Raw genomic sequence first — 27,482 nt, forward strand, 5'->3', positions numbered from 1 at the left:
TTTTGCCTCTTTCTGCACCTCACTTGCTTGTTTCTGCACCTTTCTTACTTATTTTGCAGATCTCTTGCTACTTTCTGCACTTCTATTGCCTCTTTCTACACCTCTCTTGCTTGTTTCTGCACTTCTCTTCCCTCTTTCTGCAACCCTCTTGCCTCTTTCTGTGCCTCTCTTGCCAGTTTCTGAAACTCTCGTGACTTTTTTTGCAGTTCCCCTGCCTCTTTCTTCACATCCGTTGCTTCTTTCTGCACTTCTGTTCCTTCTTTCTGCACCCCTCTAGCCTCTTTCTACACCTCTGTTATTTCTTTCTCCACTTCTCTTGCTTCTTTCTAAACCTCTCTGGTTTCTTTCTGCACCCCTCTTGCCTTTTTCTGCACCCTTCTTCCCTCTTTCTGTACCTCTCTTGCCTGTTTCTGAACCTCTCTCGCCTCTTTCTGCAGTTCTCGTGCCTGTTTCTTCACATCTTTTGCTTCTTTCTGTACTTCTGTTGCCTCTTTCTGCACCCCTCTTGTCTCTTTCTGCACCTTTGTTGTTCCTTTCTCCACTTCTCTTACTTCTTTCTGTACCTCTCTTGCTTCTTTCTACATCCCTCTTGCCTCTTTCTGCATCACTCTTTCCTCTTTCTGCACCCCTCTTCCCTCTTTCTTCACCTCTCATGCCTCTTTCTGCACCTTTATTGCCTCTTTTCATACTTCTCTTGCCTCTTTCTCCTACTCTGTTGCCTCTTTCTGCACTTTGCTTGCCTCTTTATGTACATCTCTTGCCACTTTCTTCACATTGTGTCCTCTTTCTGGGCCTTTCTTCCTCTTTCTGCAACCCTCTTGCCTCTTTCTGCACCACTGTTGTTTCTTTCTGCACCTCTTTTGTCACTTTCTGCACCTCACATGCTTCTTTCTGCACCTCTCTTGACTCTTTCCCCACCTCTCTAGACGCTTTCTGCACCTCACGTGTTTCTTTCTATACCTTTCTTGCCTCTTTCTGCACCTCTCTTGCCTCTTTCTACACCTCACTTGCCTCTTTCAGCACTCCTCTTGCTTCTGTCTGCACTTCTCATGCTTCTTTCTGTTCCTTTCTTCCTCTTTCTGCAGTTCTCTTGCTTCTTTCTGCACTTCTCTTGCCTCTTTCTGCACCTCACGTGCTTCTTTCTTCACATTGCTTGCCTTTTTCTGCACCTTTCTTACTTATTTCTGCACTTATCTTGCTTCGTTCTGCGCCTTTCTTTCTCTTGCTGCACCTGTTTTGTTTCTTTCTGCACCTCTCTTTCCTCTTTTGCACCTTTTTTACTCTTTATGCAGTTCTCTTGCTACTTTCTGCGCTTCTCTTGCCCCTTTCTGCACCTCTCTTGCTTCTTACTGCACTTCTATTCCCTCTTCCTGCATCCTTCTTGCCTCTTTGTGCACCTCTGTTGGTGCTTTCTGTACCTCACTTGCTTCTTTCTGTGCCTCTCTTGCTTCTTTCTGCACCTCTCTTACCTCTTTCAGCACTTCTCTTGCTTCTTTCTGAACTTCTTTTGCTTCTTTCTGCAATTTTCTTCCTCTTTTTGTACCTTTCTTCATCTGTCTGCAGTTATCTTGCTTCTTTCTGCATTTCTTTTGCCTCTTTCTGCACCTCACTTGCTTGTTTCTGCACCTTTCTTACTTATTTTGCAGATCTCTTGCTACTTTCTGCACTTCTATTGCCTCTTTCTACACCTCTCTTGCTTGTTTCTGCACTTCTCTTCCCTCTTTCTGCAACCCTCTTGCCTCTTTCTGTGCCTCTCTTGCCTGTTTCTGAAACTCTCGTGACTTTTTCTGCAGTTCCCCTGCCTCTTTCTTCACATCTGTTGCTTCTTTCTGCACTTCTGTTCCTTCTTTCTGCACCCCTCTAGCCTCTTTCTACACCTCTGTTATTTCTTTCTCCACTTCTCTTGCTTCTTTCTAAACCTCTCTGGTTTCTTTCTGCACCCCTCTTGCCTTTTTCTGCACCCTTCTTCCCTCTTTCTTTACCTCTCTTGCCTGTTTCTGAACCTCTCTCGCCTCTTTCTGCAGTTCTCGTGCCTGTTTCTTCACATCTTTTGCTTCTTTCTGTACTTCTGTTGCCTCTTTCTGCACCACTCTTGTCTCTTTCTGCACCACTCTTGTCTCTTTCTGCACCTTTGTTGTTCCTTTCTCCACTTCTCTTACTTCTTTCTGTACCTCTCTTGCTTCTTTCTACATCCCTCTTGCCTCTTTCTGCATCACTCTTTCCTCTTTCTGCACCCCTCTTCCCTCTTTCTTCACCTCTCATGCCTCTTTCTGCACCTTTATTGCCTCTTTTCATACTTCTCTTGCCTCTTTCTCTTACTCTGTTGCCTCTTTCTGCACTTTGCTTGCCTCTTTATGTACATCTCTTGCCACTTTCTTCACATTGTGTCCTCTTTCTGGGCCTTTCTTCCTCTTTCTGCAACCCTCTTGCCTCTTTCTGCACCACTGTTGTTTCTTTCTGCACCTCTTTTGTCACTTTCTGCACCTCACATGCTTCTTTCTGCACCTCTCTTGACTCTTTCCCCACCTCTCTAGTCGCTTTCTGCACCTCACATGTTTCTTTCTATACCTTTCTTGCCTCTTTCGGCACCTCTCTTGCCTCTTTCTACACCTCACTTGCCTCTTTCAGCACTTCTCTTGCTTCTGTCTGCACTTCTCATGCTTCTTTCTGTTCCTTTCTTCCTCTTTCTGCAGTTCTCTTGCTTCTTTCTGCACTTCTCTTGCCTCTTTCTGCACCTCACGTGCTTCTTTCGTCACATTGCTTGCCTTTTTCTGCACCTTTCTTACTTATTTCTGCACTTATCTTGCTTCGTTCCGCGCCTTTCTTTCTCTTGCTGCACCTGTTTTGTTTCTTTCTGCACCTCTCTTTCCTCTTTTGCACCTTTTTTACTCTTGATGCAGTTCTCTTGCTACTTTCTGCACTTCTCTTGCCCCTTTCTGCACCTCTCTTGCTTCTTACTGCACTTCTATTCCCTCTTCCTGCATCCTTCTTGCCTCTTTGTGCACCTCTGTTGGTGCTTTCTGTACCTCACTTGCTTCTTTCTGTGCCTCTCTTGCTTCTTTCTGCACCTCTCTTACCTCTTTCAGCACTTCTCTTGCTTCTTTCTGAACTTCTTTTGCTTCTTTCTGCAATTTTCTTCCTCTTTTTGTACCTTTCTTCATCTGTCTGCAGTTATCTTGCTTCTTTCTGCATTTCTTTTGCCTCTTTCTGCACCTCACTTGCTTGTTTCTGCACCTTTCTTACTTATTTTTCAGATCTCTTGCTACTTTCTGCACTTCTATTGCCTCTTTCTACACCTCTCTTGCTTGTTTCTGTACTTCTCTTCCCTCTTTCTGCAACCCTCTTGCCTCTTTCTGTGCCTCTCTTGCCTGTTTCTGAAACTCTCGTGACTTTGTTTGCAGTTCCCCTGCCTCTTTCTTCACATCCGTTGCTTCTTTCTGCACTTCTGTTCCTTCTTTCTGCACCCCTCTAGCCTCTTTCTACACCTCTGTTATTTCTTTCTCCACTTCTCTTGCTTCTTTCTAAACCTCTCTGGTTTCTTTTTGCACCCCTCTTGCCTTTTTCTGCACCCTTCTTCCCTCTTTCTGTACCTCTCTTGCCTGTTTCTGAACCTCTCTCGCCTCTTTCTGCAGTTCTCGTGCCTGTTTCTTCACATCTTTTGCTTCTTTCTGTACTTCTGTTGCCTCTTTCTGCACCCCTCTTGTCTCTTTCTGCACCTTTGTTGTTCCTTTCTCCACTTCTCTTACTTCTTTCTGTACCTCTCTTGCTTCTTTCTACATCCCTCTTGCCTCTTTCTGCATCACTCTTTCCTCTTTCTGTACCCCTCTTCCCTCTTTCTTCACCTCTCATGCCTCTTTCTGCACCTTTATTGCCTCTTTTCATACTTCTCTTGCCTCTTTCTCCTACTCTGTTGCCTCTTTCTGCACTTTGCTTGCCTCTTTATGTACATCTCTTGCCACTTTCTTCACATTGTGTCCTCTTTCTGGGCCTTTCTTCCTCTTTCTGCAACCCTCTTGCCTCTTTCTGCACCACTGTTGTTTCTTTCTGCACCTCTTTTGTCACTTTCTGCACCTCACATGCTTCTTTCTGCACCTCTCTTGACTCTTTCCCCACCTCTCTAGTCGCTTTCTGCACCTCACGTGTTTCTTTCTATACCTTTCTTGCCTCTTTCTGCACCTCTCTTGCCTCTTTCTACACCTCACTTGCCTCTTTCAGCACTTCTCTGTCTTCTGTCTGCACTTCTCATGCTTCTTTCTGTTCCTTTCTTCCTCTTTCTGCAGTTCTCTTGCTTCTTTCTGCACTTCTCTTGCCTCTTTCTGCACCTCACGTGCTTCTTTCTTCACATTGCTTGCCTTTTTGTGTACCTTTCTTACTTATTTCTGCACTTATCTTGCTTCGTTCCGCGCCTTTCTTTCTCTTGCTGCCCCTGTTTTGTTTCTTTCTGCACCTCACTTTCCTCTTTTGCACCTTTTTTACTCGTTATGCAGTTCTCTTGCTACTTTCTGCATTTCTCTTGCCCCTTTCTGCACCTCTCTTGCTTCTTACTGCACTTCTATTCCCTCTTCCTGCATCCTTCTTGCCTCTTTGTGCACCTCTGTTGGTGCTTTCTGTACCTCACTTGCTTCTTTCTGTGTCTCTCTTGCTTCTTTCTGCACCTCTCTTACCTCTTTCAGCACTTCTCTTGCTTCTTTCTGAACTTCTCTTGCTTCTTTCTGCATCTCACATGCTTCTTTCTGCACTTCTCTTGCCTCTTTCTGCACCTTTCTTAGTTCTTTCTGCACTCATCTTGCTTCTTTCTGCACCTTTTTTCTCTTTCTGTACCGTTCTTCATCTTTCTGCAGTTCTCTTGCTACTTTCTGCACTGATCTTGCCTCTTTCTGCACCTCACATGCTTCTTTCTGCACTTCTCTTGCCTCTTTCCTCACCTTTCTTACTTCTTTCTGCACTCCTCTTGCTTCTTTCTGTGCCTTTCTTCCTCTTTCTGCAACTCTTTTGCTTCTTTCTGCACCTCTCTTGCCTCTTGAACATTACAGGGAAGGCCTAAGAGAACTGCTGTAGAACTTTAACCTTTTCTTGGTTCTGACATGTTGAGTATTGGCTTATCAAATCTGGCCTAGACTCTTACTGGAGTGAGCCACAAGCACTACTACCAAGCTACAAAACACATCTGAAGCAAGTATATTGGGACCACTTTTTGGCCACTGCTCACTCTAATCCAAGCTTAGGTAGGTTCACCTTGCAATTTCCTTTCCATAAAACCGAGCCCCAGCTTTGAGGAGCTCCTACATCATGTACAACCGTATCTAGCTAAAATATTGCACCTGAAGTTCTGCTATGAAAATCTCCAAGTCAAAGCCTTCTCTGTAAAGTTGAAGCCGCACAATAAAACTGATGAAGAGTCTATTTGCACTTGATGCACCCAAGGTAGCATCGAAAATATTGCACACATTCTGTTCTTTCACACCGCCCATGATAAGATCAGGAAGAAATGGATCTACCCGCAATGCATCAAGAAGCTCTAAGAATTGAAATATGACACTTTCCCTTATATAATTTTTAGACTGAGTGGATACCTACTCAAAGTTAGATTTGCACATGATAAGATGGGTCAAACATTTTAATGAATGATGATTTGACTAGGACAGGCCTAAGATCCTAATGTTTCATATTACTATTATTTAATGATTTGAACTGAATTATGCATTGTATCAATACTGTTGAGGTTCTCAAACAATCAAATATGTATAAATTGTATTTGTCAAAAGAAACCGGATTATATGTATGTTTTTATGGCTTTAAAGAATCAAATATGTATGAATTGCTTTGATTTTGTCAAATGAAATATTGAATTGTATGTATGTTTTTAATGGGGTATTAACCAAAATAAAAGCTAATAATAATAAACATCATTTAGTGGTGTTGCTGTGTTTGCTGTATCACAAAGAAAGAGTTTAGACTTGCTTTTAAGCCTGCAATGAGGTGCGGCGTTCACAAAAATGCACAGTTCCAGGGCAAACAGCCCTTGGTGCCATCCTCTTGGGATGGCCCTTTTCACACTCAACACAAGAATTTGCCTCCACACATTATCTAAAACCAACATATAGAGAGTGACATCTACCAACACACCCACACACTTCTGCCAAAGCACAATTTTTAGAGGATTCCTCAGATTCTGTACTCTCCAACCACCAATTATCAATCACGAAACACACATCCTGATAAAATCAGGTAAAAACCTTGGCATACCTAGTCACTCATACATTCATCCATCCCTCCATTGACCATTCTTACCCACTCACAATATCACACCAAAGTTGACAGTCAATACACAACTGCTGAATTTAATAAATTAGTCAGTCTCATTGGCTTTGCTGAGGCTTATTGCCAAATGTCAATAAAAAAGGCCTACTTGGGCCTCGAATGCAGGTGGATGAATGCATTGTACCTTTGGTTGCTTTTGTTCCAGTGCATATTTGGATTCTAATTGAATTTGTCACTAAGTGTGCATTTACCTCACAAAGAGGGCAGTGCCCACTATGCCATTCTCCATGAACGAGCCCTACAACATCTCATTCTTTGCATCGGTAAACTATTGTGAACTAAATCATACTCCAGAGAATGAGCTCATGCAGCACTTTAACCTCTTCAGTGCCCCGCCCTTTCCCCGCCCTGTGCCGGGTGTTGCATTAGCGGGCGGGGTTCATGACGAGATAGTCTCGTCATGGGCACAGCGCAACCGCGCTCCATGACGAGACCATCTCGTCATGGGCACTGAAGGGGTTAAAAACATGCAATATAGGGCATTCGCTGTTCACTCAAGCCATTCTTCGTGTAGTTTACAATCTTCTGAAAGTACTTTGACTTCATAAAAATGCCTTCACAATTGCACAAGTAACATCACACTGAGTCACTATATTTTGCCTCTATTTAAATTTGAGAACTATTTGTTATCTTTGTTTTCTACACGTGCCTCAACGTGCAGTTTTGCAACAATAAAAATCATTGTTTTCATTATTATATATACAAATATACTAGTGACTTTTTTGACCGTATTGATAGACACATTTATTTTTTAGGACGCGTTATCTACCTAAGGCAAACATTAAACAAAATGCGGATTATACAGTGTCATATTCACTCCCGATTGAAGCATACTTCGTCCCTGAGTTGTCAGTGGGCTCTGAAGATGACGTGCTTACGGTTCTCGATCTTGCAGTTGCGGTGAGTAAACTAAACTAACATATAGTGTAATCAGGCCATCAGTATGGATGACAACAACGCACAAGTTATGCTGGAACTAAAATAACCATAGAAAGAGAGCCTTGTCAATATGCTCTGATCTCGTTTGTTGCATGGTAAAACTAAGAATGTATTGTATTGTATGGTGGGTATTTACATTTCAAAACAAAAGTGATGTCAGGCTCTTGGAACCTCCTTTTGAATACATTTCAATATATCGAAGTATATGAACTATCTGGGCATGGTATTGCTTTAGGAGAGACCATTTACAGTATTTTACTGTTAAACCATTTTATTATACGCGGACGCCGGCAATCCTTGTATACATTTTTTTTCTCATTTCATTATCATAGTCTGTGTGACATCATTAGTCATTTTTTAAAAAGAAAATGGCAGATGATCACTCGAAATGTGACATCATAATGGTCTTGCAGAGCCTGCAGCCAGGGTGAAAGGCAGGTCACAGATCACCACTGCAGTGCAGTTCAAATGATTAAGATGAGAACTGACTTTTCCTTCTTATGATCCTTCTTTTATAAAATGAACAGTAAAAAGGAGGTATTAATGGCAGCATGTTCTTCTTTTTCACCAAGAGTTCAATACAGGAAATAAAGAATGACTTTCCCTGGATGGCAGCACGCGTTCCAATCTACAGCCTTTTTAATCTGACTAATAGTAAACAGACTGTGTTATTGTTTTACAATAATTTACTAACTGCATTTTGATGTGTTTGATTTTGCACTACAGATTCAACTTTTATTCTTTATGCTTGCAACCATTCTATGTCTTTTATATGAAGAAGCAGGACACCAAGGATTTACATGCTTTGGGCAAAGAGTGATAGTGTGATCATGTATTATAAAAAGATACCATAATTAAAAGCATATTGAAAGTCACCTTTTGAGTTCCATCACCTTCTCATCCAAAAAAGAAATACTTTTTGCAAATAGATCATAGATTGATGCTGTAAATATATTTTACAAATGTCATGAATAGGTTTGTAATTACACACTCTGGTCTTCATTGTGAGTGGGCTGGAAAATTCCGACCACTTCAGAAATCCCAGTTTGTGCAGGTGCCAAAATGATGGGTCATCCAGACTTAATCAAACACACTAATTACCAGGTATGATAAAGTTCTCATTACCACAGATAATGTTTGGCAGGAAAAATCTACCAAATTTGACAAGGAAAGGTATGTGGTAATTACAAGACAAGCAGAGGTTAGCGTAGAGAGCACCAAAATGTCTAAGTTATTTGCCATTTTAGAGGGCAAAGCTTGTAATCGCACACCATGCAGTGCTAGATTTTATTGGGTGCAATAATTAATGCCATACATGCCAGGAAACTCAAATGTTAAACATTAAGAGTAGACTGTATGTATAAATACTTGCTATAAATCTGAGAAATTATTTCCTGAGTAAATGTAAAATGTAAATGTCAAGGTACTTATAGAGCGCACTGTCACCAGACGGCCACCTTGCGGTGTCGCCTTTGCGGTTTCCTGGCGCTGATACTCATACCGCTGTGGAACCCCTCCTGGCTTTCCCTGTGAAGTGTCCACTCCTGGGCACCCCCAGGGTGAAGCCAGGCATCCTTAGCGCTGTTGGGGCCGGTGTGGAGGCTAAGCAAGCTATTGCCCAGAGTTGCAGCGTGAGGCCCATGATTAGAATAGGCACCGAGGCGAGAATAGACAGGTCCAAGGAAATTGAGCCCGAGCCCCGCCGAGGCGGGAATCGAACCCTGGTCCCTGGCCAGAACTCTGCTTCAGGGTCTGCTGCTCTAACCATTGAGTGTGCTCCGTACCTCTCCTTTGGGATGTTTTCAGTATATAAGCTAAGACTACTGCATAGAATATGCAAAGAAAAGTAGGGAATCTTAGGTAGTTCCCTCGTTGTAGGTGGAGAGCAGCAGCTTTATATGGAGCACTCTGCAACACCGCCAACACTCTAAGGGGCATATTTACATGCTTCTATCGCCACTGGAGCGTCACTTTTTTTGATGTTCCGGTGGCATAGCCCCATATTCAATATCTACAAAGTGGCCCTAGTCACTTAGAGTGATTTAATGCCACCTTCTAAATATGCTCTTTTCTGCCGCTGTCCTCTGCCGCAAAGGGGTTTGCAATGGGTATTGCTGTCGATGTTCCACTTTTTGACGCTGCATCAGATTTTCAAGGAGGTGAAAACCTGTGGCAGCGCCAAAAACTAATGCTATGCAAGAGTAGGCATTCTGCAGCACACAGAGAAAGGACAAAAAAACCTTAATGATTGTTTATGTGCGGGAAGGCGTTCCCTCCTGCACATAAACAATCATTAAATAATGACAATGTCATAAATGATGTCATAGAGCATGTCATGAGTTATATCATATGTGAGGTCATAAACAGTGCATGGTGGGGCGTAAGGTATTTTTTGCTCAGCTAACTATAACTGGTGAATTTCTGTGTTTTTTAAACTTCAACACATTAATGTAGTCACTGACAAATTCACCTAACTATAATGTGAATTTAACTTTTTGTTTTTCAGTGAATTTCTAAGGTTTTAAAAAAAGAAAAGATCTTTTCATCACACTTATCTATAATGTTACTTTAACATCTGTATTTTTCAGTGGCTAAATATACACATACAAAACTAACAGATAGACTCACCAAATAAAAATATACTTTCACAACAATGTTTCGGATTTTGCCTTTCTCAGGAAGTACAAGATTGTTTGCTTAGCGATTGCACAGTGTAGATTCCATATGGAGCATGGAATCAATGCAGTTTAGAAATCTCTTGATATATGAGGTAATCAGGTGGTATTGTCACTCCATCTGAATGTAATTATTTAGAAGGGGACTTCCAGAAGCTTTTTCTGGAGCCCAGTAGTTCTTCCTTTAAAACATGTTCCCCAGGGAAAATCTTCCAATCTCATAGAAAATGGTCCACAATGTTAAAATTATTGGCTACAGACCGGTCACATTTCTTATAAATCATTGCTGATTTGTGATTCCTAAATCGGGTATGAGGTAATTAGCTGTCAAGACTACATATTGTTTATTACAGCTTTAGCACTGGCACTGAATCACATAAATAATTCATGGTGAGCAACTTGTAAGATGCTGTCGTTTACCATAGGTTTTTCTTATAACAAGACTTGTTACTGGTGATGTTTGTAAGAGGTATTTATATGTGATACACTTTTTCGAATCACAGCAATGAACCCCCGCATTTATTAGAGCATGCTTGAGTTCATCTCTCACAATAAGATTGTTAATTGGGAGCTCTAAGATAAGCAGTGACTGGTGATTTTGGAAAAAGGCTTGTAATTTTTCACACATGGATAAAAAGGGAAATTTGTTTGCATTAAGTTTTTGTAGTTACGAGCTGATAGAAGAGTCTTAACCATAAATGGGATTTTGTCACTTTTGTTTCTGCTCTTGATATTCCAAATAAGTGCTTCCCTAGTTAACTGCAAAGACTTGTCAGTTTGTTGCTGTATGATATGCATAGTCTGGCAGTGGTGAATACTATAGAGCATTTTTACTTTTTTTAAGAATTATAAAAATACACTTTCAAGCATAAAAAATGTATGTCAAAACACAACTATTGCAATTAATAAATATTAATTAAATATTAAAACGTCAATAAGGGTTTTTAATGTGGTTGGGCAGAGGAGCGAGCCTGGACTTGATATGCCCTGAAAGTCCAGCGACTTAGGGAGATGGAGATCAATGGGCTTTGAGAGGAAGCGTTTTAGAAAAGCCAACATGTCACTCCAGCTCCACCTCCTCTGAGATCCCATAGATATGAAAAGTATCACGTTGCAGTCTGTCTTTCAAGTCAGTGATCTTTTGCCACAAGAGGTCGATGCCTCTTCCAAGGTGAGGTAGCAAGTAGTAGATGGCCTCTACTTGTTCAAGTTTCTGATCCAGTTCCAGAGTGTCAATGCGAGCCTAGAAGGAGGTCACCTCTTGCCTCATGGATCTAACTTCTGTCATGAGGCCAGCCATCTTACTAGGTCCATGGTAGATAGGTGAGATCCTATGTGTTAGAAACTGGTTTACTGGTTGACTGGGGTAAGAACCCTGGTCAAGTAGCAACCAGAGTCCTATTCAGGGTAAGGCACAATGACCCTTAAATTAACCTGAGCTCAACCCCTTGGTAGCTTTGCACAGAGCAGTCAGGTTTAACTTAGAGGCAATGTGTAAAGCATTTGTGTAACACTTCAAACAGTAAAACAGTGGAAATCCACACAAAAAGGATACCACACCAGGTTGAAAAATTAGAGCAAAATAATGTAATAAATAAATAGGCCAAAATTGCAAAACTCAAATCAGTAGAACCGGAGTTCTGAATTTTCAAAGAATAAACTATAAAAAGCACCTAGTTACAGAAAGCACCAACAGCGTCTATCTGGTCTTGCTTGACCGGGTCAAATTCAAAAGTTCAAGCTGACAGCGATAAAGTGCGGGTTGGATACAGTCCTAGATTAGTCCCGCTTAAGATTTACCTTCACAAGTTTTGTGCCAAGAGTCCCGTTCGCTTGGTAGAAGATCGCTGTGAGCAATGAGAGCATTGCTGGCCAAGGTTGGTGTGGCCCGAGGAGCAGGCTGGGTGTTACGGACAGGTAGGCTGGTGCTTTGCATTGGCCATCCACACAGGTGATCAAGGCTTGCTGTATGAAGAGATGAACATGCAGTGTCTCACGCTGATTTTCTGTGCGAGCGGTGTGGTTCCTGTGAGAACAGGCCTGTTGGACCTGGCTCTTTTTGACAGGATTATCCCCAAACCTTTTGCCTCTTGCTTCCTGTTTGTCTGACCCTGCTTTTGTTGGCTATAGGACTCTGGGCACTTTACCACTACTGATCAGTGCTGAAGTGCATATGCTTTCTGAGCAAATAATGATTATGACTCGTTAGCCATGATTAGCATATTTGATTTACTGGTAAGTCCCACTTAAAGTGCACTGTGTGTGCCCAGAGCCTGTTAATCAAATGCTACTAGAGGGCCTTCAACCCTGATTGTGCCACCCACACCATTAGACTTTCAAATGGGTTTTGGACCTGCCACTGCAGTGTCTGTGCGCACAGTTTTTCTAACTGTCATGTCGACCTGGTAAGTGCACCCACTTACCAGGCCCTAACCTTCTCTTTTCTTACATGTAAGTTACACCTAGGGTAGGCCCAGGGAGGCGCCCTGGGTAGGGTGCAGTGTATGTTAAAGGTAGGACATGTACAGGAGTGGAATACTGTCTATTTCGTTTTTCACTTTTACAAGGACTAGGTCTCCCATCGGCTATAACTGAAGCTGCCTTGTAACATTTTACAAGTGTAACTTTCAACTGGGAACAGCTAGAGATTTGGTGTTTGGGCTCTTTGAACTTAGTATTTAATAACCCACATTTAGTAAAGGTGGTTTTTAAATTGGGTGTTTGAAAATGCCACTTTTAGAAAGTGGGCATTTTCTAGTCTAACCATCCTGTTTGGCTCTGCCTGTTTATGTATTCACCGTCTAGATTTGGAGTGACAAGAGCTGGGGATGGGCATTCACTCTGGAAAGTCACAAAGGGGGTTGAGGTGTGTCCTGCCTTTCTTTCGTGACTCCTAGCAAGGCTGAATAGACCTTTCTGCATTTGGAGTGGTGAGATAAGGTTCCACTAGCACTTGAATAGTCTGTGTTTGCTCTGCACAATGCTGTCTCCACCTCCTGTGCTGAAACTGAACCAGGGAGGACAAAACTGTTTTTTAGTGAGCTCAGAAACTCTTGAAACAAAGACTACTATGAGAAAATGGGGTATAAGTGTTGGATCTAAAACCCCAGAACTTTAGATTACTTTTGGACTAAGAGAATATTGCCAAGAAGAGCTGAAAAGCTTCCAGCAGGAGTACTGCCCCTTGCCTTGCTGGGTTGGCCTGCTGTTGCTGCTTCTATCTGTGAGTAGTGGAAATGACTGGACTTTTGCCTTACTGGGGTATCACGATTAAGAAGAGTAAGGAGTAGAGCTTGCCTACTGTTCTGAAGTCTCAGAGACACAAAGACTTCACCTGCAACTTGCTAAACAGCACCTGTACTCCTCTGCTGGGGTCCTGATTGCCAAAGGGAGCTAATTCCAGTTCCTGGGCCCTTAGAATCTTGTGGTTGGTGCTACAACCCATGACAAACAACACCGATGCCGCCAGCGACGCCACCAGTAATGCCGCAACCTGCATTGAGGCCGTGGGCACCACTCGTGAAGTTTACAGTGCACCGCTCTGATTGCACCGCAGCTCCAATGCCTTTCGATGCCCGCCGACCCCTGGAAGTTATTGACCTCCCTGACACCAGTGCTAGCACCGGACGCCTGTCGCCTCCAGCAATGGCATCTCATCATTGCAGAGCTGATAAAATGACATGGGTGATTTCCTGATCTGATTGACAATGCACTGCTAAATCAAACCGACGCCTCACAGCAGACGCCGCCACAATTCCCCTGCACAGTCTGGACTTGCTGCCTTGCTTCCTCTTGGACTCAACGCCTTGCCTCCCCTGTGTCAGTAAGGAGCCTGTCTCGAGTTGGCCCATCGATGCCTCACATCCGTGACGCCATGCACTGTAATTTGACTTTGTTTTACAAGGCACTGTTACTTGGGGATCCATATGACTCTGTGGCCTGTCCGCACACCTCACGGTCAGCACTGTATTTTGGATTCATGCCTGCCATGACATCTTAGGAGCCCCAATTGGAGGGATTGGTTTCTACAAGCATTATTTTGGCAATATTCATTCTCAAAAGTGAAATCTTGATATATGTATTGTGGTGTGGTGTCCATTTGTGGTGTTTTCACTGTTTTATTGTGTGTTTGGATACAAATACTTTACAGATTGCCTCTGAGGTAAGCCTGTCTGCTCTTACCAAGCTACCAAGAGTGTGAGCAGAGGTTATCTACGAGTGTAATCCCCTTATCTTGAGTAGAAGTTAGGGTCCTACTTGGACAGGGTGACTACCCCTGCCAACTGGAGACCCCCATTTCTAACAACGCCTATTTTCAGTCACCAAGAGTGTCCAAAGGCTTGACTTTAAGATCTCGAGAAACACATTAAGGGCTCAGGACTGAGAGGCGCCACTTCAGCAATTCGCTAAAGACAAATCCAGGAGCTGTTGGGTAGCCTGTTATGTTGCTGAGGCTCTGACCAGGAGGCCAGGAGACTCGCCATTTGAATCACTCTGGGGTCCGGGGTTGCAGGTCCATTTCTTTTTCCCAGGCAAGAGGGCAGCAGGCAGCAGGTCAGCACAGTAGATTAGCAGTTCCTTATACAGCAGAAGTGGTGGTGCCTGAGGTCCTTCTTTTATACACTGGTGCCTTGGTTCTGGAATGTTGGAGAAGATTCTAGACAGTGGCTTTAAAGTGCAAGGAATTCCCTGCCTCCCCTGCACTGACACCAAGTTGGCTGATGTGACAATGCAGGGTTGTTGAGCCCATTGTATCGAGAACGGACACAGCCTATTCAGGTGTATGTGAGGCTGGGCCCAGTTCCTCCCTCCCATCCTGCCAGTGATGGCCCATTCAGTCACACCTAAGTTCCCATTGTTTGTGGCTGTCTAGGAGGAATATGCAAAGCCCAACTGCCAACTACACCCAGTCATGTGACAAAAGACAGGCTGCAGGCACCAAATGGTTAAGGCAAGAAAATGTCAACTTTCTAAAAGTAAAATGAACAATTGATGGACAGAATGCTGAGCAATGTCAAACATTCACCCCAGTACAGAGATATGGGCCTAAATCCATCTCTGCTTTGCTCTCCATGCCTTTCCAGTTTAAACCAAACCATATGCAAATCAGTCTTGAATCTGTTCTCCATGGGAACAGTCCAGCCGAACTGCCAGGCCATGTCCTTCCTAGACCGGAAACCAGCATCCTAGGACTAGTTTTGGGGTATCACCTCTCATCTGCCAGGCTAGCTTGACTCTAGTGGCATGGAGAGCACAAGACCCACCTCTGGGCTTCCTGTCCTACTCTGGGTCTCAAAGGGAAAAAAGCAATTTGATTGACAGAATGCTGAACAAGGTCAAGCATTCACCCCAATACAGAGATCTTGGCCTAAAACTATTGCTTTTTTGCGCCTTTCTGGTTTAAACCCTGCCATATGCATGTTTCCAGTCCAGGGAGAACCAGGCTTGGCAGTTTAGGCTTGAGTGTTCCCATGAAGAGCAGGGTCAAGACTGATTTGCATGTGGCTGGGTCCAAACTGGGGTGGCGTAGTGAGCAAAAGATCAATGGATTTAACCCAGATCTCGTGATTGAGGGTGAATGTTCGATTCATTCAGCATTCCGTCCATCATTTTTTTGCCCAGCACTTTATAAAAGTGCTATTTTAAGTATAGTAATTTAAAAGCAGACTTCATCATAAGTTAGGATTTTAAATTAGGATTCCAGATACACTAAACACAAACTGGTGATCTCTTCCCATTTGGAAGTTACATTTATAAAATGTAATAATGCAACTCCAATGTTATCCTGTTGGAGAGATAGGCCTTGTAATAGTAAAAAACGAATTTTAGAGTTTTTCACTACCTGTACATGTAAAACCTAAAAGTACATGTTCAACTTTTTAAATACATTGGACCCTGCCCTCTGGGCATTCCAGGGCCTTCCCTGGGTTGACTTATATGTAGTTTAGAACTGCACACACATATTTACAAGGCCATGCAAAGCCACCCAGCATGGCTTTTCAGGGTCTTGCAAATATGGAGTATTGCAATGTCTTGCTCTGTGTGGTAGGAGCTTTCATGGGTGTTGCTGTGAGTGTTCCCATGCAACACCTATGGTTTTTTACATTATCCCAGATATACTACTTAGCGTAAATCAGGGGCAGTGCCAAAAAGTATGCCTTCCCTAAGCAGGCGTATTTACATTTCTCCTAGTTTTTTCCCCAAATGTCCTACATTGTGCAGCACACATAGAATGAAGAAAACACCTCCTTTGATTGTTTTTGTGCAGGAGTGTATGCCTTCCTGCACAAAAACAATCATTCCAATAACACATGCACGCTTGCACAACGGTGCCAGAATGCCTGCGTTGGCACTCGGCTGCAGTTTGTGCGCCACTGCTGGCAGAAAGGACAGGAATGCACCATATCTTGTAGATACGGTGCATTCCTGCCCTTTTCTTTTGGCGTAGGGCAGCACACCTATAAGACTTGCAGTGTTGCCCTACGCCAAAATATTGTAAATATGCCCCCATGTTATGTGCTCCCACTGCATGTGTGAACTTGCCAATTGTGGATCTAATATTTGGGTAGTTGGTCCTCCTTATGTAGATAATGACATAGGAGTAATGCCTTACACTGGCACATGCATATGTCCATGGTAAACCACAGATGTGGGCGGTGGGATACATAACATGCCTGATAAACCATGGGTGTGGCATGTAGACACCATCACCATCCTCCTGGAATCCCTCCCTATCACACATTGATGCTAACAGCATTTGGCCCAGCAATGCATTGCTCTGTACCCTTCCACCATTAAAGCCATAGTGGCTTTGCGTGTCTTGATATTGGTAGCTTGTGGGTTTGCACAACACATGTACCATGATGCATGGTCCATGTATGGGCCAGATCCCTCTTAATATTGTTCCTATCATTGTTAACAGACACAGTGATGGGTATTATGTCATCCATTTCTAACTGTTAGTGGGTGTGTTAGGCATTTGAGTTTTGCTTACCATCAAGGAGGCTATTTCCATATTGTCCATTCTGGAATCGGTCATTAATGATGGTGTGCCTAAATATGTATTCGCTATACTCACTGCCAGGGTATTTGGCCAGCACAGTGGTGGAGAAGCCTTGATGGTCCATAATTAGGGGTGGGCGGAATTTGCGCAATTGCGTTACGCAAATCTCCGCGAAACGGTAAAAAATCTCCGCGAACACGCAGAAATTCCGCGAACACGCGGAATTGCTTGTTCGCGATGCTTTTTTCCTGTTCGCAATTGCTGTTTGCGTGTTCGAGGAGAAATATCTCGCGAACATGCATTTTGAGAACGCGAACAAGCAAAAATTTCGCGAAATCGCGGAAAGCAGACTTTTGAGCAATTTCGCGTTCTCCGCGGAACGCGAAATTACGCAAATTCCGCAAATTCCGCGAGCGGAACGGAATTTGCCGCCCAGGCCTATCCATAATGGCCTGGGCATTTATGGAGTGTGTGCTTCTGGATTCTGTACAGATGGGATGTGGCTGCAGGGGGTATCAGTTGCACATGTGTGCAGTCTATGTCACCAAACACATGTGGGAACCCAGCGACGGCATAGAGGCCTTGTTTGATCTCCACCTGCAGTTCCAGGGTGTTGGCGAAGAGGAGGTAGCGGGGTCTCAGACGGATGATGGCATCCAGGAGGGAAGGAATGATGAGAAAGAGGGCTGAGAGTTTTCAGCCACTCTGGCGGCTGTTATCTGGAAGGATCCCCATGCCAGCATGTGTAGTACTGCCATGAGATTCATCTGTGGAGGGATGTTGGTAGCCCAGTCAGCTGTTGGCTGTAGCCTTGGGGCAATCAGGTGTAGCAGCTCTACAATGGACACCCTCATCAGCCGGTAATAGGTGATTACCTTCTCCTTCTTGAGTCCTGTTATAGTGGTCCTCTGGTGATAAATGCACCCCCATCCTGCATTGCCTTTGTGGTGGTGGGGGGGTTTGAGAGGTGGATGGTGGTAGTGGTCTCATTGCAACTCCCAGCTGCAAAATTACTACCTCCATGGTGTATTTTTGGTTGCAACACTGTTCTGTCCAGCTTCTCTTTATATAGCCAAGTCAATAAATAATTTCCTACGCTCACCTTGCATATATTAATACTTATGTGACACAGGCGGTTTCGACGAAGGTTACTTTTGGTGCAGGAGTCCAAAAAGTGGCACATTCCTCAATGATACATCACCTTGAAAATATAGATAAGTGATTGCGCCTCCAATGCGTCAAAAATGTTGATGCATTGGCTGTGCAAGCTTTTTGTAAATAAGCTCCATAATTCATTAGAAACACGCAACACACTGAGACACAATTTGGTATTCAGGCTTGATAATCTGCCGTCCACCAAATAGTTGTTACCTGTTCAAATCTTTGCTAACATTCCTCTTATATCTGCCTAACATTTCAGGTCCTTGAATGAGGACAAAAAACACATTCTTTTAAAGATGTTTTCATTGCTTGTTCAGAGTTTGCATAACGCCACAGGTAGATATTTTATTAAAGCAAATTATCTTGGTCAAATCCATTTCCAATGAGGCCAAGAGAACACCAGAATCTATTCTTTTAATACATCTCTTTAGATACAAATATTACATTGCCATGTGTAAAATTGTTAAGGTTTAATGAGATTGCCAATAACATATTAATAATAGTATCATTATTATTAGTGGAAGTAGTAGTGGTAGTAGTTGTAGACAATGTAGTAGCAGCATGAATATTATTAGAAGTAGTAGTAGTAGTAGACGTAATAGCAGTAGTGAAAGTATTATGATTATTATTATTAGTAGTAGTGATAGTAGTAGTAGAAGTAATAACAACAACAATAATAATAAGTAGAAGAATAAGAAAAGAATACATTTTATTTGTGCTAATAATAATATTACCACTACTGCTACTTAGAAGATAATATTTTTTTCACAGCAGAACTCTTATTCATATACCCTTACTGAAATGAATGTTTATGTGTGGTGAAAATTAGTAATAATTATTATTCTCCACAATTATTAAACACTGCTGTGGGAAATTGGTTCACTTGTTGAGGGGGGTGATACCCTGCTCAAGCAACAACCACAATTCTTGTCAGGGTGAAACACAAGCAAACCTCAAATTAACCTGTGCTCAGTCCTCTGGCAGCTTGGCAAAAAAAGCAGTCAAGCTCATCTTAGTGGCAATGTGTGAAGGATTTAAGCAGCACAGAAACAGTAATAAAGTGAAAACACAACACAAGAAACATCCCACACCAGTTTAAACAATTGACTAATATTTAACAAATTATTTGACAACAAAACAACAAAGGTCCAATTTGATAGAACCAGAGACATGCAATTTTAAAGGTTTTGTGAGTGATCACAGTAGACGGGGTTCAAACCACAAGTTCAGGCTGACCGCGATGGAGTACAGGCTGGATATATGACTGAGTTCAGTCCACTAACAAAGCCCCTTGTGGCCTGGGCTTTCAGATGCAAAGTCCTTGAGTTCAGCTGTGCATGCCGGCGTGGAGGAGCCGTTGACGACCACCTGGGATACGAGGTCTGGCGTTGAGATGCGTTGTGCAGCGGCGGGGGTTAATGATCGTTGGTGAAGAGTTGTTATGCGAGGTCCGGTGTCGTCGATGAAGAAGCTAGTAGGGCTTGCGTAGACTTGTTCTGCAGTGTTTTAGTGCAGGGATTGGGATGAGTTGCTCTGGGCCAGTATCGGTGCTTTGTCAGCATCAAAGAAGCTGCCAGAATGTGAGAGGACATGCACTGAGATGTGTGGGCATCAAGAACAAGCTGTGTTGCACTGGGCTGCAGTCAATAGTGGGCAGCAAGTTGCAGGAAGATGTGTCAATGTCAAAAAGCCTGGTATGCCCCTGTGGCTTCAATAGAGAACCAGCAAACTGACCCTTGGATATTTCCTGGAGCCCTGGATCCACACAGGCAGAGTGGATTCAGCAGAGCAACTGGCAGCAGCAGAGGAGTCCTAGTGCAGAAACAGCAGGCCTTGTACAGCAAGCAGTCCTTGGTCAGCAAGCAGATCAAGAGGACAGACTTCACAGCTGGGCATCCCTTCTTCCAGGGAGAGTCCACAGGTCCAGAAGAAATCTGTAGAGTTGGGTCTGAGGGTCCAATCTTTATGCTTGGTGCCCACTTTGAAGTAGAAGAAGCTTCAAGAGTCCTCTCCCTACGGAGGTGTCTAGAATTTCCTGCCTCTCTGCCCTGGTCCCAGCTTGTCTGAGGGCACAAAAGACTAGTATGAAACCCTTTGTGAGTGTGCTGAGACAGAGCCTTGAGGAAGTGTGGTAGGTGACAGCTCCTCCCCCTCATCCTGACAGAGATGACCCACCCTGACAACAGATACTCTCTGACCAGCAGCAATACAGAAAGACCAGCTGCCAGTTACGCCTGGTCATGTGACCCGGGATACAGGCACCAAATGGTTAGGGCAAGAAAATGGCAACTTTCTGAAAAGTGGCATTTTTAAAGGTGTGAGTTAAAATCCAACTTTACCATTAAAGAAGGTTATATATTTTTTTTCTAGAGAGTAAACAGGATTTTCTTACCTGCTCCTAATAGAAAGTAACCACTTCAGTAACCCAGGGTTATCCTATGGGAGCATCAGGTCTTGCAGAAGGGAAAAACAAATGTAAGAGTTTTTCATACCCGGACATGTAAAATTTAAAAGTTCATGTTCAACATTTTAAATACACAGCACTCTGCCCTGAGGGCTGTGTAAGGCGTACCCTAGGGATGACATATGTATTAAAACTTACGCTTTAGGCCTGATAAAAGGTTTATTTTGCTAGGTCAAAATAGCAGTGAACAACTGCACAAACAAGCTGCAATGGCAGGCCTGTGATATAATTAATGGGCTCCTCAAGTGGTTGAATGCTGCAGGCCCACTAGGAACATTTAGGGCCAAATTTATCAAGGTTTTGTGCATCAATCAAGGGGATGCAGGGGTGATGAAAAACCTAAGTGAGATTTATCAAGCCACACAAGGCCACCTTGCAGGCCCTGCATGGCTTGATAAATCTAAAGTAATGCAAGGCAGCGCAAATCGATCCTTGTGTTACACTACCCCATGGAGGTGTTCCATGGGCAGAGCATGGTTGTTTTCAGATTAACCATTATTAGCAGAGCAGACCTGGGAATGCATTAAAATGCTACCCCTCCACAGGTGAGGCGTAACAAGGAGAAATATCTTTGTTTCTCCTCATTGTTTCCTCTTTATACGTGAGATGCATTCTGCAGCACACATAGATAGAGGAAAATGCCGCTCCGGATTGTTTTTGTGCAGAAAAACAATCTTGCCAACAATGCAGGCACCCGTGCACCATGATGCGAGAGTGCCTGCATTGGCGCTAGGCAGCCAAAAGAGCACCAGCATTAGTATAGGACAGGAATATGCTGTATAGTGTTAAATACGGCACACTCCTGCCCCTTACCTTTAACGCCAAGCAGTACAGCAAGATGGCTTGATGCGTGGTGCTGCATGAAAAAATGAAAAACATGCGCCTTTATTTACAGGCCCTGGGTACAGGTAGTACCACTTTACTGTCCACTTAAAAGTAAATTAAATCTGCCAATTAGTAATTAGCCATTTTACCATGGTTTAAGAAGAGAGCACAAGCACTTTAGCACTGGTTAGCAGAGGTAGAGCACACAAAGTCCTAAGACCAGAAAAACAAAGTCAGAAAAAGAGGAGGATTAAAAGCAACAAGTTGGGGAAAACCACGCAAAGGATGTCAGGTCCAACAACCGTCTTATGTTGATGTGAAGTAGTAAGCTAACTTGTTTATGGGGAAAGCAGACAGGCTTAAAAGAAAGTTGGGCCTGATCAACTATGGAATTTCTCACCCACAATAGTTTTCTCCAGCTGAGACATAGAATCATTTGTTGAGGAGCTATGGGTTGTGTGCTCCCTACAGCAGCCTGGATGTCATGACCACAGGGCAGAGAGGGTGGAAATCAGTAGTTGAATTGACATCCATAGTAGTTTTCTACTGCTCTCATTTACTGTCATTTTGTATTCTATTGTTCGAATCAGGGACACCTGACCTGACATATAATTCTTCATCTAGTGACCTTTTTAGAGTAATCTGTATTACAGAACAAAATGTAATATGTGATTGTTGATAGTTAAAACACATTGGGGACTGTAATGAGTCAACACAAGGAGATGATGGATGGAGCACTGAAACTTTTCAGACACTCACCCCCAGTCACAGATCTGGGTTGAATCCATCATCGTTCTTTAGTTCACTTCGCCACCCCAGTTCAGACTCAACTATATGCAAATCAGTCTTGACCCTGTGCCTCTTGGGAACAGTCTAGACCAAACTGATAAGCCAAGTCTTCCCTAGACCGAAACAAGCATCCTGGGACCAGTTTCGGGGTAACAGGGGGTGAGTGTCTGAAAAGTTTCAGAGCTCTGTCCATCATCTCCTTGTGTTTGCTTTGTTTCCCCATGGTTGGCAGGGTATGCCCAGATGTGGGTCCCTTGCTCAATTTGCCACAGGATGCAAGCTAGCCTGGCTGATGAGGGCTGTTATCCTGAAACCGGTCCCAGGATGCTTGATTCTGGTCCAGGGAAGACATGGCTTGGTAGTTCGGGCTGGACTGTTCCCATGAGGCACAGGGTCAAAGCTGATATAGCTGTGTCTGAACTGGGGTGGCGAAGTGAGCTAAAGAACGATGATGGATTCAACCCAGATCTGTGACTGGGGGTGAGTGTCTGTAAAGTTTCAGCGCTCCGTCCATCATCTCCTCGTGTTTGCCTTGGACTGTAGTGAGTGCCATGAAGAGCTTGAGTTACTTCGGACAGATTTTAGAGCTGACCTTCACACATTTGATTAATTGTAGTTGTAATATTTACCCATGATTTTACCAGAGGAGTGTTTTAATTGTCAATTATTTGTGAAAACATGTTATAACTACTGGAAACCAAAAGGATTTGTATTGGACATTGCTATGGAACTTCTAAACATATGCTTGCTTTCTTTCTAGGCTGCCCCCTCTGTCATACCACCAATTGCAATTGGATTAGTGAATGGCTGGATCCAAAAATCCAAAACCTCTTTGTTCCAGAGAAGAACAGTAAAGGAGGTTTTATGGGGATACAAAGATCCATTTTTGGAAGCAATACCCGATATGTTTATCAAGGATAAAATGACTGGAGTATTTTACCCGGTAAGTATCAGATTTCGGAACACCAAACAATGAAAGTAACTTAAGAGTCTTTTGGGCGAAAACGGTGCCAAGTGGATTAGGTTCCAATAATCTGTTTTTCAAGGCTAACTTAAAGCATTATTTTCATCTAATCACACATCTTGTACAGGCATGCTTGACTGCTGGAAGTAAACGTTCCGTGTCGTGGCTCAGTTTTCCAATCCTCAGTTGCCATTGGCGGGGCCATGTGCATTGTCACTATGGTTGATAATCATTTTGCACACTCTTTTCCTGTTCCTCTGTCCACATTCATTGGCCAGTCCGCCAAAAAGGAACTGACTACACTCATGTTTGTAACAGCCGTCCACAAAAGATGGAGACCCTGGGAGCAGAGAGAGTCCACAGTCAGTGATTCCCAGGCAGGCAAAAACTATTATGGATAGTAGAGGGCCAGGCCTGCATTTCTTGGCCATTGTACCACAGTACTGACACTGCGAACTTCAATGTACATGTTTCAATGTGGCCAACCAAACCAGTGGTGCCAGAAAATGTTTTAGAGTGGGGTGACAGCCCGTAATGTTCCCTTATTGAAGGCATAGGGGATCTGTGGCAATTTGTCTTTCAAAACACAACATTTTGCCAGAAGACAAACAGTTGATTGGTCATTCTCCGTCTAAACTCTTTTACATTTTATTGGGATGCTACAATATTTTCTGCACCCCTAGTTCCAGCACCAGTGACCGATTCTATGCTATAGCTGCAAAATGCCATGGTCTAAGTCTGCCAACTTCCATCAGGTGCACTTTGCGGTAGATCACATTTTCTGCAGTAGGCTGATAATTATAAACCATGGGCAAAATTACCCTACTGCTCACAATTTCCACACACAGTCACCAAACCAATACCTTAGGTGTGCTCCCACACTAGCACTCAAAACATTTCCTTAGCCGCCTTGTATGACAAATGCAGAAACTGGCCGCATGGTCGCAAAAGAATAACGAAATCAACAGGAGAGGAAGGGAACAAAATAGGAGCACTCCTACTCCCCTCGAATTAAATCAAACAATTAACAGAGGAGTGTGTCAAATATATAGAAAAAAGGAAGAGCAAGCATGTAAATAGTCACAGTAAGAATCTACTGTTGAAAAAATCCACTAGGTTTTTAAAAAAGCCCTCACTCACCAACCTGGTTGGTGAAATGCTTCATCATTGGGCCCCACCAGGAGTGGCCGATAGCCACCCTAGTGTGCTGTGACGCCAGTTTACTGTGGAGCTGGTAAAAAAGTGTTTGGTGAAGAGTGAGTAGTGAAATTTAAAAATGTCCAAATTGTGTCCAAAAAATCCTTTATTAATTTTGCCAATCAGACATGTATAAAATAAAGTGTGGGATAAAGAACTAACATTAAAAGTTCTGTTTTATCCCTGGGGGTGCGATCAAAATGTTTCTGCCTTTACGAGTGTTAGTCAGGCTTTCATCAGGACCAAGAATGTGATAATGAAACCCGGCGGTATGGGCGCGCTAAGGCCCACCCTAACCAAGGGTTTAAAAGTGTTACAAATATTAGAAAACACTCAGTGTAGATTCCATCAGGGGTAGAGAGGAAATGAGTTTATTCTGGTAAAAAAATGTGTGACAAACAAAAACATACAACATAAAAAACAGAGAAGACAAACAGATTTTGGTCAGTATGCTTCTAACGATTGTCAGAGTTAGAAGACATGCAAGTGTGCTCTTCACGGTGCACTTCAATAGCAGTATCAAGTTCACAGGGGCTGCTATAGGTGAACTTGTGCATATAGATGACTACAAATGAAATCCTTGTGAAAGAACAGGGGGCAAGCGTTCCCTGTCTTGCTCGTACAACTAGTTGTATAACAAAGAGAATGACGGGCAAAAGGAGTTTATAATGCCCAAGTAACCTTCCTTGCTAGCGAGTGGACTAGGCAAAAGAATGAGCGACCCAACATCAATGTGCTTCTGGGCAAAAAGTAAGTTAATTGAGAAATGTAAGGTTCTTACAGTAGGTACAAAGGTTCAATGCACCATGGGTCATGGGAGGGGGCGAAATGGCACACCCTAGAAGAAACAACAAGGTGGGGAGGTGGGGGGGGTAAAGAAGAGAAAGGTATAAACAGCATGGCTCGTTGTGAAAAGAGGCTAGTACTTAGCTGTTGGTAGAAGATATTGACTCACGCCTACAGCACCAGGCACCTGTTCTGAACCTGCGCAAACCCTCGTAAAAACGGACCCCGACGATAGAGAATCGGTGGTCCGGTGGTTGTATATAGAGCCAGATACTGACGAAGCGTGGTCACGTGGGACGTCACGCTACGTCCAAATGATCCGGTGACATGCGGAGTGCTACGGGGACCAATCCCCGCCCATGTTCAGTGAACAGGCGAAGTTGTGGGGCACGTCATGGTGACGCAGGTAGAGAGGGCCGGGGGCGACTCTCAATATTAGTTGGGATCCACCTATCTGGTTGTCATGGGGAGGGCACCCAAACACAAATGAACGAGTGCACTCGTCGAGTGCTGAAAAGGCACAAGAAGTATGCGTGTGCTGCAGATCAAAAATCCCAGGGTTCAGAGGGCAGCATCTGGAGCAGTCAGAGTGCAATAGAAAGTTAATAATGTAAATAAAATAAATTAAAATAAATCAAAAAGAAGGAGAGCAGTATATCACTGCAACAATTGGATCCGGTTGCCGAAAGCAATTGGGAAAGAACAATAAATATTACAGTGTGAAAAAAGGTGGAATTGCCACATTAAAACTGAATACAGAATGAAGGGCACATAGCCAAAATATGGCAGTAGCAAAAATTATTTTGCCTAGTCCACTCGCTAGCAAGTAACGTTACTTGGGCATTATGAAGTCCTTTTGCCCGCCATTCTCTTTGTTATACAACTAGTTGTACGAGCTAGACAGGGAACACTTGCCCCCTGTTCTTTCACAAGGATTTCATTTGTAGTCCTCTATATGCACGAATTCACCTATAGCAGCGCCTGTGAACTTAATACTGCTATTGAAGTGCACCGTGAAGAGCACACTTGCATGTTTTCTAACTGTGACAATCGTTAGAAGCATACTGACCAAAATCTGTTTGTCTTCTCTGTTTTTTACATTGTATGTTTTTGTTTGTCACGCACTTTTTTACCAGAATAAACTTGGTTCCTCTTTACCCCTGATGGAATCTACACTGAGTATTTTCTAATATTTTTAACACTTTTAACACCTTGGTTAGGGTGGGCATTAGCGCGCCCATACCGCCGGGTTTCACTATCACATTCTTGGTCCTGATGAAAGCTAGACTAATACTCATAAAGGCAGAAACATGTTGACCGCACCGCCAGGGATAAAACAGAATATTTAATTGTAGTTATTTATCCCACACTTTATTTTATACATATCTGATTGGCAAAATTAATAAAGGATTTTTTTGACACAATTTGGACATTTTTAAATTTCACTACTCAATCTTCACCAAACACTTTTTTACCAGCTCCGCAGTAAACTGGCGTCACAGCACACTAGGGTGGCATTCAGCCACTCCTGGTGGGGCCCGATGATGAAGCATGTCGCCAACCAGGTTGGTGAGTGAGGGCTTTTTTAAAAACCTAGTGGGTTTTTTCAACAGTAGATTCTTACTGTAACTATTTACATGCTTGCTCTTCCTTTTTTTCTATATATTTGACACACTCCTCTGTTGATTGTTTGTTCGCAAAAGAATAACTACAAGTCTCACAGACTAGGTCATCAAATAGGTCTGCCCTTTCACTGTCTTGTTACTAACTTGTGCTGTATGCATTGGCTCCTCCAATGCATGGAGCAGTTGCAATGTCAGCCTGGTAAGGGCGTTGACTGAACTCTTATGTGTAGACTGCAGTAAATGAGTGTTTCCAACCTTCTGCAATTGGGCAGCCTTGTGCAGACACTCCCATGTCTTTCCCACGAGCCACACATTTGTTTGAACCCCCTCAGCCTTTCGTAAGCACTCAATGCCTCACAATAAGTGACACCCCAGAGTCATAATATTTTCCCCCTAGCACACCTTCTACCTTAGGATTCAGTACTCACCATCCTCCCTAAACTCCCGGCTATCCCCACGCTAGGGCTCTCATGCACCAGAATCCACCACGACCACCGAAACTCTACTAGCTAAGCACTCTACACCCTTAAGCATTTCGTACCACAAATCAAACACATTGGTAGAGGGGAGACTGTGTCCCAAGAGTTATAATTCATTTACGGATAATGTAATTTATATGATACCTGGCCTATTCCTCAAATGATTTCTTCTTGCTTTGAGGAGTATGATTGTGGGCGAGTGTGCTAGAATCACATGTGATCATTCGGACCTTGGTAGGCAGTCAGAAGGCCTC

General features: G+C 43.2%; 1 protein-coding gene across 1 annotated transcript in view; it reads left to right on the plus strand.

Annotated features, from left to right (window-relative positions):
* The window catches only part of CD36 (CD36 molecule (CD36 blood group)), a 468,975-nt gene that overhangs the window by 206,442 nt on the left and 235,051 nt on the right, over positions 1-27,482 (plus strand). Inside the window, exons 3-4 of the mRNA XM_085652881.1 lie at positions 7,077-7,221; positions 22,938-23,120. Coding sequence (XP_085509007.1) covers positions 7,077-7,221; positions 22,938-23,120 — 328 coding nt within the window. The remainder of the gene's footprint in view (positions 1-7,076; positions 7,222-22,937; positions 23,121-27,482) is intronic.

The sequence above is a fragment of the Triturus cristatus genome, chromosome 4_1 (assembly GCF_964204655.1).
Source record: "Triturus cristatus chromosome 4_1, aTriCri1.1, whole genome shotgun sequence".
NCBI lineage: Eukaryota > Metazoa > Chordata > Amphibia > Caudata > Salamandridae > Triturus > Triturus cristatus.